The sequence below is a fragment of the Chenopodium album genome, chromosome 3 (genome assembly GCF_948465745.1).
Source record: "Chenopodium album chromosome 3, dcCheAlbu1.1, whole genome shotgun sequence".
In the NCBI taxonomy this organism is placed as follows: domain Eukaryota; kingdom Viridiplantae; phylum Streptophyta; class Magnoliopsida; order Caryophyllales; family Amaranthaceae; genus Chenopodium; species Chenopodium album.
Genome location: NC_137836.1, coordinates 69,812,804 through 69,829,554, shown reverse-complemented (window position 1 = coordinate 69,829,554; position 16,751 = coordinate 69,812,804). Strand labels below are relative to the sequence as shown.

The following is a 16,751-nucleotide window of genomic DNA, read 5'->3' as shown; positions in this document are numbered from 1 at the left end:
ACTATTTTTTTTGGATAATATAGGGAAATAAAACCTCTCTTTAAAAACTAGTGGCGAATAAACCCTTCTTCTGTTGGCCGGAATTTACTTTTCTAATGCATTGTGACGATTAAAAAAGAGGGGAAAAAAACAGTTTATGAGCTTATATGTAAATCTGTCAAAAGTTCAAGGATTTTTATTTAGTGTCCATCCAATTTTAATAATGTTATTCAAAGTACATATAAATTGGTCAAAGGTAATAAGGCATGTAAATAGTGCGAAAAGTCAAAGAGGGAACTAAAACTTTAATTACAGAGTAATATATATACAGACACTGGTTAGTAGAATTTACAACTTAAAACTCATTTATGCAGTAGTCTAAAAACAAAAATTCAATCCAATCTTGTATGACTTGTATCGGATTTGCTGGTCTCCATTGCACGTATTGTGCTAGCCTGCGAAAATTCAGATACATTCATAAAAAAAACTGGCTCCTTCAACGCATATAACCCAGTGGCCAGTAGTTTTTCCACAGCTTTCTATCACTATTGTTTGTTAAGTGGCTCCTGCTGTTCCGAATACCGGAAGAGTAATGAAAAAACTGCAACTATATGCTCCCAGTTGATCAACCCCATATACAATGCTGCCTTCCTGGTCTTCTTCCTAAGGAATGTAAGTTCTTGATTCTCATAACCTTGATCAGTTACTTCAATATTTCACCAACGTTAGACATGAGTTTGGGCGAATTTGATGCCTTAATGGTATAAAAAGCAGGGTTATCAAAAATATTCAACACATTATATGCCTGACACACTCTTTCTTAAGAAATATTGATCAAATTATCCATGCATTCGGATCCAAGTACGTTATCTTTACAAAACTGTACACGGCAACTGACAAAATTGCTTCACATAGGTTGAGACTGGAGAGATAAATACCACCAATGTCCATCACAAACTAGTAATTTCCGAATTTTCTCTCTCGTAAATTACACCCAAGTTGACTAAATGGCGCATTGTTGGTCTTCCATGTGGGCAGTTCCATGGAGACTTCAGTTCAGCCAAGTGTTCAAGGATCTGTACATGAGAATCACACAATGAAGCATATAACAAGAAATACTAAAGCTAACATCATACAAACTAACTATGCTGCAGCAGGGAAGGATTAAATTCAGCATTTTAAAAGAGAATTTAGTTTCATTCAATTATGCCAATGCGAGAGAAAGAAAAAATACACCCAAACACAACCTTAAGAGGGAGGGATTTTTTTTTTTTTTTTTTTTTTTGGGGGGGGGGGGGGGGTGGGGGGTAAATGGGTAATAGGGCTGGGCGCCTGGGCTTTGCTTTAGTGATGGTTGTTGCAGTTTGAAAAAATTTCTTTCCAGGACAATATCTTGAATATTCAGTCTATTCAAATAACAGATTCTGGGAACTCACGCAGCAAGACTATCTCTCATGGAAATGGGATGTGTGAGTTAATATAATGGGCACATTTCGACATTTAGGAACATTAAAATGGCTGTCTTTCTTGCCATAATTGTCTAATTGACATCCCATAATTGCCAAGGCAGATGAAGAGGAAGAGTCCGACAAGGCTTTTAGATGAGGTCTTCTACTGTTGGCATGCCTTGCGCATTCCTACTCAGAACCAATTAGCAGTCAAACAAAGACAGGTTTAAGTCTCCTTGTGTCCACTAATAGGCAGGTTGCGGTATACTGGTATTCATAGAGTAATATACAGGTGATGGCAAGGAGGAAAAGAAGCATTTAGGATAGAATGGCTTGCCACTGTTTAAAGGAGCTCTTTCTTTGCCTCTGGTTAAGCCTCTTCTTATGCAGGACATCGCAAGCTCCTCGCCCTCTACAGGGAGCAGCCCATGGAATAGGTATAGTAAGAACTTAGAAATCCCTATATAAGATACATAAAAAAATAGGGCCTATAACAGAGACCATGGCCACAACCTCCACCAGCTGACGTGTCTAAGACTTTCATAAAGTATGCAAAGTGCTTGCTTCAGGAACCCCGAAGTGGGGGCATGCCCTTGTTTTAAGAGAGTTCAGTAAAATGTAAAAGCACCTTCCCCTTGTCATTATGAGAGTTTATTAAAAAGTAAAGGGGCCTTCCCACGGGAAGAATTTCCTCTAAAGATACACCCCATGGCTCAAATATGGAAGCCCATCCAGGGAACCCGCACTAAACTAGATTTTCTTTTGCCTATTAGTCGGCCGGCTTTGAGCAACCTTTGTATTTTCTGCTTGAAATTCCCAGGAATCACAATTCTCCTATTATAAAGTAATCTACCCTCTGCTACTGTAAACTCGCTTACCATCTTCAGAGATCTCCACTTCCTACAAAATTGCTTCCACTACCTACGAAATTACAGAATTTTCTTTCAATTCCTACAAAATTGCAGCTACCCAGACCGCAGTTTGGCAGGGTCATCATCCGTCTCAAATATTATAAGTTTAAGGTAGTACTCGTGTTTAGTGTTAAGTCCAAGCAAAGAAATATAAAAGAAACAAACATCAAAGAGAATTCACTCTCAGAATACGGCAGACATTACCTTTTGCATTTCATTCCTTCCAAGTGCATCACCAATCATAATTGATGACCTGCAGGCACGTGATGCTAGCATTGCACGTACTCTTGAGGGGCAGATTGAGTCAGAGGTATCCATCTTATAAGTACTCATAATCGAGCATTCTCCATGACCATCCGAAAGAGTAGATATGAGCTCTTTTACATCTGTACTAGAATAGAAAGCACACTATGAACATCCATAGCAACAAAAGCTGCACCGAAAGAAACTTAGAAACAGAGATATACACATGTTAAGCATTATTCTAGAATGATAAAAATCATCCATTCATTCTCCCAATATCTGAAGGCCAAGCAATTGACATTTTTTTTAAAACCCAAAAAATATTGCTTGAAAACTAAGAGTACTCTTTGATTATAATACAGCTAGCAGAGGATAACATTTTCTTTCTGCCATGACTACTTATACAGAACATGGCAACAATAATAGCACTTATTATATTATATCCAATGGGATCAGATAAAAGCTTTATTGACATGATACTCAAAACTTTTTTTACTAAAAACTCTCTATGGTGCCAAGGTAGAGCAGAGAAAAAAGTTGTGCTAATAAGACTTGGAAAAAGAAATTTTGACTTTCCAGAACCATAAAAGAAATCCAAGCACCAGGCAATATGGTGCTTACCTAAGTCCATAATTATGTGTTTACTCATGTATCCATAATTATCAGTTTAAACACTCATGAGGTATGATTAATAGAGATTTTTTTCTTAGGGTGCAAGCCTTGTAGGATTTTAGTTGTGTAGCTTTAAGATGATGTTCTCATCAATCCATCATCTACATAGATAAACACGTCAGCTTTTTCTTAACATGAAACTTTACACTTATTGAGACCCGCAAAAGGGGGGGGGGATGAAAGAGTGCACGGTTATCTGGTGGCCAAAGAAGTACATTACAAATACAGGGTTCTTGAAGACTTAAAGCAAAAAAACAGGCTGCTCTTGGCCTAGAGATGCTATTCTCACAAAGCTATGTTCTGTTTGCATTCGATAGAAAGAAATTAACTCAAGTTGTGAAGAGGATACTGAACCAACACAGACTGCCACTGATGATTTTAAAGACCATGTTCTGCAGCGGCAAAGGTGGGTACAGGAAATAAATGACTACTTAGCATGAAAAGAGCATATAACCAAGTATTGCAAGAGTATTTCGAGGTTCAATGGAAGAGTTCAGGATGTTGAACGACAACGTTGATAAAGCTATAGATAATCCTAAACAAAAAAGACTTAGGTAGTTAGGTGGTCAGAGAGTGAGTACTATGCACCGATGATCAGATTTCTTCTGAGAAGGTTGCAGAACAATGGATGTGACAATTTATACTACAAATGCGACTAATTAATTTGCAGTATGAATACATTACCTTCAACTCCAAATGTTATATTTTTACTGAAGGGCACAGACTTTAATTTAAAGCGGTTGCCTGGGGATGAATCTAAATCCTCTTCCAAGATAAAACCATTTTTCCTACAGTCATCACAATTAAAATGTGAGATGAAGCGACAAACATGTCCTGCTAAAGAAGCACATAAAGCGGGTCCTAAGCACAAAAACAAACCTCAAAACTATTATTAAAAAAAAAAAAAAAAAAAAAAAAAAAAAAGAAAAGAGCATGATAAATGGACATTGGATAGTAATCCCAAATTCTAAGGTACATAAAGAAGATAATAAAAATAAGTGCACTCAGTAGTTATATACAAATGCAGCTATGCCAGATTGCCTGGCGTGTTTAATCCTTAATGTCTAACCCTATAAATAGAATTTTTAGAGACCAATAACTTAAGCATAAATTGCTTCCCTGAACAGAGTTATGTCTCTGAAGAAACTATCAATTATCCCATAGGTTTCAAATGCCTTAAAATAGATTTTACTTAGGTCTCACTTCACCAGCCTAAACATCAAGAGCAGCAAGTTTAATGGCCCACCACTCACTATTTTCCTACACATCAGAGCAATGAACCCAAATCTCCACCCCCTCAAAAAAAAAAAAAAAAAAAAAAAAAAAAACCAAGTCTCCAGTTTTGTTTCATGGGATATCTAAAATTTCTTCCAAAGGGAGTAAAAGTTAAATACATTGAGTGATACTCTATGCTCTAGCTAACTGATCAACTGAGACAAAAGAGTGTTTCCAAGTAGTTTTTTTTTTTTTTTTAACTGATGATGTTATTGTCATATCAGCATGGTCATAGGTCCAGTTAATTTTGGACTCCTTTTCTAAGAGCTAGAGTAGATTTAAAAGCCACAAGGCCCAACTCCATCAACCCTGAATTTAATAGGGGCATAAATATAATTTGTGGTCGGATTACAATTCATCACAAAGAAGATAAAAAAACTAAGGAAAATCCCTAAAATAGTGTACATTGCACCATTGCATAGTTTAAGTTGGACCATTAAGTCTATAATGGGCAAAAATCTATCCAGAATTCCAGATTGGGTTGGATCGTTGGACGCAACTTAGCCAAAGATTACACTTACTAACTCAACCATCCCCACCCCCAACAACTCCCATAAAATACTTAGAAGTTAGAAAGCCCCTAAAATAGTATACATCATAGGGATATGGATCAACCCTTAAGCAATAGAAGGGTTGACTGCCTAGTGCCTATATTATTGATTTGCAAGGAAAGGGTGATATATTAAAATTGAGTTGAAAAAAAATACATGGCACTTAGATTAAATGGAATGTACAAAAAAAAAAAAAAAAAAAAACTGCCAGTGAGATGAGGATGCAGAGACAAGGTATAGATATCTAGGTTACCTAATTATATCCATATGCATTGAGGTAACTATTTCCTCTTCTGGGGACAATTCCAACCTGACTGGCCTGCATGTACAAAGAGATAATAAAAGAAATAGCTTAAGATAGGCCTCACATATGTACATTGAAATTTTAAGGAAACACAAGTATAGCCACTATCATTTAAGCTTCAATCATATACATCTACATATGCACAATCATCTCCCTGAAATGGCAACAAGCACAAAAAGGAAAGAAAAGAAAGGTGAAAGAACGTGTCCGAGATAAGAAAAATGACAACAGGAATAGAAAGGGGGAAGAGGTTTCATGGAGCCTGCATTAAAGGATAGAGTTCATAGGCTTCTGCAAGCGATATATTTTGACCTTCAAAGGGTATGTCACACACTGCTCAAATGGTAAAACTATATATGTCTTCTGCTAATATGCCACAAAGTATTAATGAGAAATATGCACTTTATTGGCTGCAAGAGTCAATAAAGGGAATCAAATTTACACTTTTGGCTTATGGCCGATTTCAATGTCAAAATTGCTCATACAATAGCCAACAATAAGAGATAGACAAGTGAATTGTAATTTGCTACAATCAAAACAGACGACATCACAAAGCACGGTCAACGAGTCGAAATTTGCTGTGCAAGCTGAACTCCACAATAGTTGAATTCCTATTCATCACAAAGACGATGAGGCAAGCAAGAGTCAGGTTCGCAGTCCAGTCCAAATTTTAGCAAGAGTAGGCTGGACTAATAGATATACACACAATAAATAGCAATTGATGCATGTGTGGTAGCTATTTAAATTAGACTGTTGGAGGTCAAAAGAATGATGACATGTTGTATACACGATCTAGAACTCATCTTGTCACTTATAATGATCAATCCTTTAATCTGTAAATGACAATAAAGTGGAGATGTAATAAACCAACACTATTCAATATTCATGCTAGAAAGGGGAGCAAACTAGTTCTCAGGAGGAAATAATTAGTTCCTTTGAAGCCCATCAAGGATTTGACATTATACTGCTATTGCAACTGTGACTGCAGGCGGGAGGCTCAAGAACTACTCTACTAAGTAAATAAAGCAGAATCTTTGACTTAGATAAAATGGGTGAAAAGAAATAAAAAGAGAAAAGGATACTGAAACTCTTGAAACAAGATACAGTTGGCAAAAGCTTGATGCTTGCTTCTAATGGATTTTAGAAATCAACTAAATAGGTCCTTCGTAACAATCTCCCCCGAGGGGTTAGGGGGGCAACATTCCTTTCCTGCCTCCTAGCTTTCACAATTCAAAAAGCATAGCAGCTAATTTTAAACAAATGCACGTAAAACATGGGAATTATTCTCAAGATACCCCAATTTATCAGTCTCACTATCCAAGGACCATTACAAACGGCAGAAAAGATTACCGTAATAAAGGCTGCTGGTTCATGACTGTTGATTCTGAGAGGCGCTCAAAATTATACTTCTCATCAGCTGCATGCTGGGGATTGAATGTATATATCATTAATTCAGAAGCATGTAAAAACAAGAAGAAACAATATACAAATCTTATCTTGCAGCAAATTAGAAATGATAATACAGATTGAAATAACAAAAAACTTTGGGACTGTGGTTTTTTTAATGACAGAGTAAAAGAAAAGAGACATAAAGTCCGCTGGCCAAAATTACCTGATCCACAATAAACAAGTCTTCATCTAGCTTCCCGATAATAAAACCCAAATTGAATTGTCCAATCACCTAAAATTGAATCTGAAAGGGTTATATGATACCAAGAAAATCAACTATGATTAAACAAAATGCAATGAACTGCCTACAATATGCATCATACTCGATACTTTTAGAAAGAAAAAAAAAAAAAAAAAAAAAAAAAAAAAAAAAAAAAGCTAATGAGAGTTCCAGCCTGCTACAGTGTTAGAAATACCAATTAAAGTTTGGTGAGTAAACTGTAAAGCAGGGGTAAGACGTAACATAGCATAGCCTTGCTCAAGTAAGCAGTTCTATTTTAGTTGAAACAAAGTCAATGGGGTAGCTTTCACATAGAAAGACAACAACGGGTAAGCTTGGTCAAGAGGATGAGGCAGATTAAAGGTTGCAACACCAGAGAATTCCATTGTACTCTCCATTTCATGTCCAGTAGACAGAGGTGGTGTATCAGTAGTTTAAGCTGTGTTTAGAAATACGTGACCTCACCAGTCACCAGAACTTAGAGTTGGGTCAACCAAGTGGCTCAATGTCACCTACGTATTTTTTGTTAAAAAAAATAAAAAAAATAAATAAATATCAGTTTCAAGGCAGGTCAATTATACTTCTCTAATAAATATGACACTGTTATTGGCAGCAAACAAAAAAATACAAAGGAAAGAAACTGAAGTGGGTAGGCAATGGGGAGAGTTTTAGTCATCTTTAAACAGTCCCTGCTGTAATTATTGTATTTATAAGCCAGAAAAATTATATTATTAAAATTTGGTTTTGAGTCCTGCAGATTAACTCATTTTTAACCCTAACGATTCATCATTTATAGGATTCAGATATTTGGGTTTTACATTCAAAATTTTCATCAAACCCCAAAGCTTCCAGGTCACATAACATAAATAACATAGAAAACAGTATAGGCTCATTTTTCTCTTGAGACGAAGCCAAACATGACTTCAAAGTCGCATGCTTGCCGACAGGACTTCATGCTAACAATGGACAAGAATTAAAAAGCAGTTGGTCCTCAACCTAGAGGTCAAAGAAACAGCTTCCCTATATCCCATTAAACAGCATAGGCAGGTTGCTAGCAAACTTTGAAGGCTGACACTTTTAACTCCACTGACAAGGCTATCAATTTTTCTACCTTCATCCTGCCGAAGTCTCTTTTCCTAAAAAGCCTTTCTAGTTCAGTGGTTGCAGCAGCAAGAGCCCTAGCTTTCCACTCTTCATTATCCGCTTGCGAAAGCTCAAGTGTCGCAGCAGCATAGCACCTATGTATCATCAATTACTTTATAGAAGACAAAATAAGGAAGAAAACTTATTTCCCAAATTTGATACTTCACAAACCTTTTGGTTGTTGTCCTAGTAAAAGAATCAAAGCTTGAATGAGATATTGATAGTTTCTGCTTCCTCCTTTTCATGAGATCCTTCATATTGAATTGCAAAGTAGAAGAGGCTTTTGGAGCAGATGAAGGAGGAGCGGTACCTAGTAACGACTGGGATCCAAGCGGTGCCTCTTCTAGTTCAATTTCTGAGATTCCACTCCTTGATTCACTTAGTATGATCACATCTGTAGCAGGCACTCGTTTTTCTTGAAGCTGATTGTCCTGAAATTTAAGTGAGGCTTTAAGGTACAAATGACCAAATAAATAAACAAGTTAGCAATCCAAAAGATCAAATAAACAAAGTTAGCAAGATCTGCATTAAATCTCAGTAACAAACCAAGTCTCAGTACAAGAAACATTTCTACAAGACTTGTGCAGTCATTGAGACAGGGAAACTCTTGGTACATCCTCTAATGCCGTAAGACTGATCTGATACCATATTGCATTCAGAACACTATATTTAGGCAGAGCAATTTGACTCAGTGATACCATGATTTATCTAGGCAATGAACTCCTAAGAATATCTAGTGAAATATAATTGCCTAAGTTCATTATGCAGAGATATAATCGTCCTCCCTCTTTTAGCGCATCTCCTCTGCTACAGTATAGAGGGGAACCTAAATCCTTTGAAGGCAATAAATCAATTTTAAATTAATCAGGTGAAGGAATAATATTGGACAATAGGTCCAAGGTAGTTGCCAAGTTGCCAAATGATAATTACTTCAATTTTCAATAGTATGTAGCATCTTTGGACCTTTCAACCATGTGACATATATACATTGGTAAACAGAAAAGGAGCAACTTTTGGTTCTAAAAAAAGAAGGAAAAAAATCCGTATGAACATATGCCTATCAAATATTATAGTGTACAACCCCACCAATCCCCCTTACCTTATTAGCTTCATCACCTACTGCAAATTCCTTTCTCCTTCCCGAGCCACCTTAAAAGGCAACTTCACTTGCTTTACTAAGCTTATCCACAAGATATAGACGATTAAGATATAGTCATGATAATGTCAATTAACATGTCGGTAGTGTCTATCTGCCACTTTACCAAACATTTAAGCATTTTTTACAAAAAATTAGGTTAGGCTTGATTGCCTTTATATGATCTTCCAAACTAAAATTCTAAAACATGACAACAAGATCTTTTGAGTGCAGCATGAGTACCCCAATTACAAACCAAAGTCTCTCACAATTTAGTGAGCTAAAGAGCATGGTTATAGGGGTAATTAAGTTTACTAGTACTCATTGTAAAGTTCAATTTTCTTCAGATTTTAGCAAAGCGAACATTGCAACCCACTCCACAAAGAAGTGTTTCGCACATTATTAACGTCAACAATACTGATTCTTCATATTCTCCTTTTAAAAAAATTTAAGTTAGCATTCAACAATAGATCTTATTATTCAGATCATTTCATGAGCCAAAAAATAAAAAGGGAAATTAGTTCATCATGAAGTAAAGGACACACACAGTAGGCAAGACTTGCACCCAATTTTTTTAGAGTGCCACTTAGGTCATGGTCAACAAGTGATTAGATTACTGGTGCTACATTTATCTAGACATAGTCAAAAGAATAATGGTGTGTTTGGTTCAGGAATTCCAAGAAAGGGAAAGGTAATCAACTTCCTTGATACCCTTTTATGATGTTTGTTTGTCTAATTTAATTTTTCCCTTTACCCTTGTGATTACCCAACCTTCTTCTACTCCCTAAACCCCCCTCCCCTCTAAATAGAATCACCCTAAGCCCCAAACTCCTCAACAATCAATTACCTTTTGACCCTTGACCGCCACAATAATCAAACCTTATAACACCGCACCACCACCAAAGCGAAATAACCCTCTCGTCCACTCCACCAAAAAACCCACCACTGCACCCAAGATCACCACCATCCCACCGACAACCCTACCATTGAAGCCAATATGGAGTGCACCAATAACTCCAAAGTCTCCAATCTCATGTTTAAATTCTGATATAATCCTACTATCTATGCAGCTACGATTTCTCTGGGTGCAACTAAAGCTTTAAAATAGTAAATGGCTAGTCTTCCAAACTTCTGAAACAAACTATCGACCGAGGAGCAATCTGATTAGCATCAAGAACAAAAGGTGTCATTACAAATAGGAGTATTTTTCTTTTTGTGTGTGTAAATTTTGAATTGTTCACAAAAAGGTTCATCAAGAGTATACAGACTAGCATACCTCTCTTATCCCTTCCAAGCAAGCATCACCATCATTCAGAAGAGGACTGCTTGTTTGACACAAATCTGTTGCAGTTTTAGAATGCTTGGATGTATGATTCCCATAAAGCCCAGCAGAATCATGAACCTTTGTGGCTGAGCTTACAGCAGCAAATTGCAATTCCAAGTCATTGCTTTCTGACTTACGTTGAAGCGGTTCATTTCTTAAGATGGGGGCTTCAGATAAGGACGTAGATAAGTTTTCATACTTTCGCTTTTGCAGAGTAACAAACTTGGTAAGTGAAGATTGAATAGAGGCTGGCCTATTAGCCAAATTATTGTTGATTGCAACATCACTTTCAGCTTCTTTAAGGCATTCTTGATCAATATCAATACTTTTATTATTATTTTCATGGCTTGGTGAATAGCTACAAGTCTTTTTAATTCTGTGGACCCTGAGACCAAAATCCCTGTCCTGTGATTTTTGAGCATCATTGCGGAGACCAAAAGATGAAAGATTGTTGCCCTTCTCAATAGAACCTGATATCATGTTATTTTTATTAGCTTGCTTCTCCTCACATACTTCTTCAGCTTGATCTCTTTTTGATGACTTGCACTGCTCAGAGGGCAGCTGCAATCCCACAGGGCGCGGAGATAAATGATCATGTTTTTCATCAGGTACATCTATATTCCTAACATTATAAGTGACAGAACTGGCTGAGTAGATCATCCCCAGAGCTTCTCTAAGAAATTGTAGAATAGAGCCTTCATCAGAGAAAAAAATCTTTCTCTTATCTGGTGTCACATTTACATCATATGCCATGATTGGAACAATGAAGTTTAGAATCACAATGGGATATTGTCGTGAGTTAGCACCTCTATATAACTCATTCACAAGTTTACCTACTTTTGGCATATCAACAGGCCGACCATTAACATAAAAGAATTGCCTGTCACCCATATTTCGTCCGCTGCCATAACCTGATTTAGAGACAAAGCCCTCAACTGTGCAGTTACCTGGCAAAGAGATACTCAGTGGCTCTAAACAAGTAAATGTGCTCATGCCAAACAGTGTTATGATGTTATCTTTGAGCGATCCACTTCCTTGGGTTTTCAGGACCACAGATCTTGCACTTTTCCCAGACATATTGGTGCAAACAAATCGAACTCCTTTTGAAATAATAGCATAGGCCTGAAGAAACAAGGTTAAGAAACGTAAAGTCAAAATCAATCAGATCATTCAGGATTTTCATGTTGTAGATGCAGTTGAATTATATTAGAAATAGTTTCAATTTCCAGAGACTCCAAGATCATACTACAAAAGGCCAAATAAAAGACATAAGCTATTAATAAATTTTCCAAGCAAATGATTGGGGGAGGAGGTGAATCTTCATATTTCAAATTGCATGAAAGCTTTAAATTGTCACCTATTATCTATTTTAACAACAATTAAAAGCAATATAAACATCTTTTACTCACATTCAATAAAGATACAAGTTTTCCATATTCCTTACGGATATTACGACTGAATTCCTTGCTACGCACAGGCAAATTAGAAAACAGCTTCTTTACAGTTACTGAAGTACCAACTTTCCGTGCTGTCTTATGTTCAGCTACTAATTGGCCAGTGTTATCAAATGTCAGGTTTGTAGCAACAGACTCATTTTTTGTTCTAGTTTCCACTGTCAAACTCCCCAGCGCACAAAGAGAACTCAGTGCCTCACCTCTGAAGCCAAATGTTGTAAGAGACTGAAGGTCAGGAAAATCAGCCAGTTTTGAAGTATGATGCTTAAGAGCAAGAACCTACACCAAAACCATAACATTAAATAAAGAATTTCATCATCTGCATTAAAATTGAGGCCAGATTATCACCCAAGCACTAATCAACTTAATGGATAGAATGAAAAGTGACTTAACAAATAAAATTCCTTGAAATTTTACCAACATATTTTTATGCGTAGTAAAGCATTCTTAAGATAAGTAAAGTGAATGTCAGAAGCCATGCCCTCATCTCAGCATTGGAAGAAAATTGATAAATCCTAGTAGTAATTAGAGAATCACAGCTTTGTCGTAGTAAATAGTAAGTCTACAAAAGTTGTTTCCTATGAACCCTTAAAAAGCTAGAATTCCACTTCAAATTTTCCATATGATTAGAAAATGAATTTAGTTCATTGTAGTTCTAAGACGGGACAATATCAATAGTGTAATGAACCGGGTTAGCCCAACACCACAGCCACCTAACACCACAGCCACCTATTCGGGTCTATGCTAGAAGGAGAAAGCAGCCAATTGAAGTGAGGGAACAACATGACAATCAGCAACAGCCAATAGGAGGGCAGAACATTTCAGCAGAAGAAGACAAAGCTAATCAATAGAGAACTAAGGGGAGGGGAACTCGGGACTGATTGTTGCAGTAGGAGAACAGGACAATGCAAATGTATCTCATTACCAAGCCATGATATCAATACATAGATATTCAAAAAAATTATCAACAAAGCATGCAAGAGAAACAAAGATCCTTTATTGCAAAAGAATAATAGCTCCATGCTTCCACCACCATTATTTGCACTTTTCATATGAAAACCCTTACTTCCTCTACATTAATATATCCTTCATGTTGCAGTGTAACATTTAGACATTCCCTACACTACAACCGATATTGATATTTCTGTAATACAGAACCCTAAAAAACTATGGTGCTACAATAAAGTGAAAGACAAGGAGTCATAACTTGAGATCCTCTTCACACAACATAATTTACTCACTATCTTCACCTAAATCACCAATAATTATTCCCAAGCCAAAGCCACTAAGAGTATTTATGCAAGAAATTGCTCCACGACCTTTTTTCATTTTTTAAGTATAAAGATTATAAAAAGCGGTATCATCCCCATTATATGCATGCCACGTGCATCAATTCATTTGAAGAATTGACATGTTCACATGCTTTTCACAAGTTACTCAATTATTCTTGTCTATATATTAACATATTTTCATAGTTTCTTCAAATAGTTATGGTTTACTAGTTGATACACAACAGTTCAATCTGACTGTTATCCATGAAGAGGGGGAGGGGAGGGGGAGACATTTTTTCCACCCTTGGGTACATAAAACTTCAGAGTTTACGACGTTGGCTATTGCTTGATCAACTTTCCTCATATTAAGCTGATAAGTCATTTCTGAAACATATAGTTTATCCATAAATATCATTCATAGATTATGTATCTTTTCCATTTCATATACCCACTTTCCATCTTGAGGTGTTCTTTATGCACTCACTTCTACTTTATTCTATTTTTAGCAAACATAGCTTACCATCTTACCCCCTTAGATACACAATATTTATACCTTGTCACTACCTCTTACTTTATCCACCTTATCCTTACATCCACCCACCTTTCTACTTTATCTTCTCACTGTATCCATCTTTTTCTTATAGCAACTCTTGTCTTTACTTTCTCTCTTACTTAACTCTTCTATAAACAAGAACCAAATAGTACATGGTTCATAAAGGAAAAAAGGAGGGGAGTGAATTTTAACTTGAGAATATAGTATGACAATCCAAAGTAGCCTAACATGTGGTACGTGAAAAAAAGGTTGTCCTTCTAAATTTCAAAAGTAGCACATCTTGATCAAACTTCATTAATTTTCACAAAGCTCTTGCTAGATATAAAACAACTAAAATATGCATCAATTAGACAGCGAAAAATGACAACTATAACATAATTGACCAAGCTGAAACTAAAGATCAAGTATAGTTTTCACCTATCCATCCTACATCCAAGAGGAGAAGAGATGGGAAAATCATAGAGTTGTAGGATCAATAATTGTAGCTCAATAAACATATGAGACATTAAAAGAATAAACCTACAAGCAACCAAAAAGCTTGTATATATTATGATTGCACAATAAAATAAACAATATCTTTTACATCCTAAAGTGAGATAACAATACACCCTAAGAGTTAATATTGCCAATTGGAATCAACGGGACAAAACCTCCAAAATCTCTACGTGTATATAGCATTCGCCATCCAAAAAAATGACTTAGGTGAGTTTGTTTAATGTTGATGACTTGAGAATTTTTATCCAAATTTGAATTAATTCCCATGTTTGATAGGTGGGATAGGAAATGGAGGCGGGTTTGGGAGTGGGAAATAATGGCCTTGACTATCATATTATTATTGCCCAAGGGAAATGAATTATCTTCTTCCCTTAACTACCCAAACCATTTAAATGTGGCAAGAACACAACAAATTCCCAACACAAATTTGCATGCTCAATCCCACACTCCAATCCTCATATTCTCAATTTCTCATTTCCACATACCAAATGCCCCCTACATAACGATTACGTGAACTATAAAACCTGAGTGAAATACCATTACCATCATTACAAAAACAACAATTAATACCACAACCCATTTAGCAAAAATTTCCAAGTAAATATACAAAGAAGAAAAAAATAACCATAAAGTGTTAATTACATAAACAAAAAATTCAATACTTCAACAATTAGCTAGAATTCTTACATAAATTAAAGAAATTAAAAGGCAAACCTTAAAATTGTTGGGGGAAATGCCGCAACCATTATCAATAACTTGAAACCACTCTTCGCCGTAATCCTTAAGCGCGATCTCGATGCTCGTTGCGCCGGCATCCAAGCTGTTCTCAACGAGTTCTTTAATGGCAGAGGAAAGGTCCAAAATTACTTGTCCCGCGCAAATTTTATGCACCACGCTCTTATTAATTGGCTTGATCATAGGCGAATTCGCCATTACTGAAGCTTCTCCTGCAATTTCCGCCATTGAAACATTTACCGAAGATTGGAGAGAGAGAGAAAAGGAGGAATTTGGGGAGGAAATGAGACACTGGAAGTGTGAAAGTGACGGAACCCTAACTAAGTACGAAGTAAGGAGTGTATGAACTATGAAGAGCAATTAGAACGTTTTGCCGCCAAATATATTGTGAAGTAAAATGATTTCCCTCTATAATTCCATTCGTGGATTAGTTTGAGGCGATACTGAGTACATCTTTATTACTACCTCCGGTCCAAATTACTCGCAAGTTTGGGGTATTATTTGTGAGATATAAAATATTCCAAAGTTGTGAGTAATTTGGACCGAAGGTAGTATTTAAGGTCTGTTCTATTCAAGTTTTGATGAGGGTTAACTAAGTCTTGTTAAGTTCACCTTATTTTTACTTATTTCTGAAAAAATAATTTATCAGATCAGAAAAAATAAATTCAGATAAGATCATCGTTTTATGTGCAGTTTTTTATCACTAAATATCTTTAATTCCACGATTAAAAAAAATTTGAAAATCATATATTAATAAAGTACACATTATTACGAATCTAACCAAGCTCCACTTGATATTTTTTTTCCATATAAATTATCGTATATTTAATTTAAGGTCAAAGTTTGATTAAATTTGGCATTCAGATCAGATCAGATAAGTTCAGATAAGCAAATATAAGGCACACTAAATAAGGCCTAAGTACAAATTACAACTAAAATAAGTTTTAATAAGATCTAATAAGTTCAGATATATAACAATGAAGTGAATAAAACACATCCTTAGTATATATTTGGTAAATCAAGGGATATATATATAAGATATTTCACTAATTTATTTGGGGCCAAGTTTGTACTTTCTTCTTTCTCCTCCATTACACCTTGCTGCACTTTCTTCCTCCTCCATCGATCCATCACAGCAATGTCATCACCACCTAAATTGGTTAAAATTGCTTCCACGAAGAAGATGCTACCCTAAGGGATTGACATGGTCCTAATTGACACCATTTTGCTACTATGGTGTCTTTTTGTTATAGCCGCAAAGCGGCATTGGTTGTCGAAGAAGGAGGAAGAAGGGAAGAAGAAGAGGGACGCAAAGAGGAACTTTCAGAGAGGAACAAGGGGGTGTGATGGTAATGGCGGCTGAGACGAACACGAGAAGACGGAGATGATTGTGGTGGTTCATGGTTGACAGGCAAAATGAAGGGGGGGAATAATGATGGTAGTGCGGGGGCTTTGTGCGTGATAATCGATGATCGGCGAGGTGAAAAGGGGTAGACGGAGATGGTGGTGGTTCGTGGTCGTCAATATGAATCGTGATGCTAGATCTAAGTTTAAAAAAAATAATAAAAAGTGTATTATATAGCAAAGCT

General features: G+C 36.3%; 1 protein-coding gene across 2 annotated transcripts; it reads right to left on the bottom strand.

Moving 5' to 3' along the window:
• Window positions 1–243: 243 nt before the first annotated feature.
• LOC145615336 (DNA mismatch repair protein PMS1-like) lies at window positions 244–15,483 on the bottom strand. 2 transcript variants are annotated; one of them, XM_081670406.1, is made up of 11 exons: window positions 15,142–15,483; window positions 12,064–12,387; window positions 10,607–11,776; window positions 8,367–8,626; window positions 8,164–8,290; window positions 6,996–7,064; window positions 6,734–6,807; window positions 5,333–5,398; window positions 3,938–4,041; window positions 2,543–2,724; window positions 244–1,055 (listed from the first exon to the last, which is right to left on the bottom strand). In XM_081670406.1, the coding sequence occupies exons 1-11, from the start codon at window positions 15,388–15,390 to the stop codon at window positions 930–932; spliced, it is 2,751 nt and encodes a 916-aa protein (XP_081526532.1). In that variant the 5' UTR covers window positions 15,391–15,483; the 3' UTR covers window positions 244–929. The 2 variants fall into 2 exon arrangements, 1 of the variants encoding a protein (XP_081526532.1); XR_014107261.1 differs by lacking the exon at window positions 3,938–4,041 and having other exon boundaries at window positions 920–1,055.
• Window positions 15,484–16,751: the final 1,268 nt, after the last annotated feature.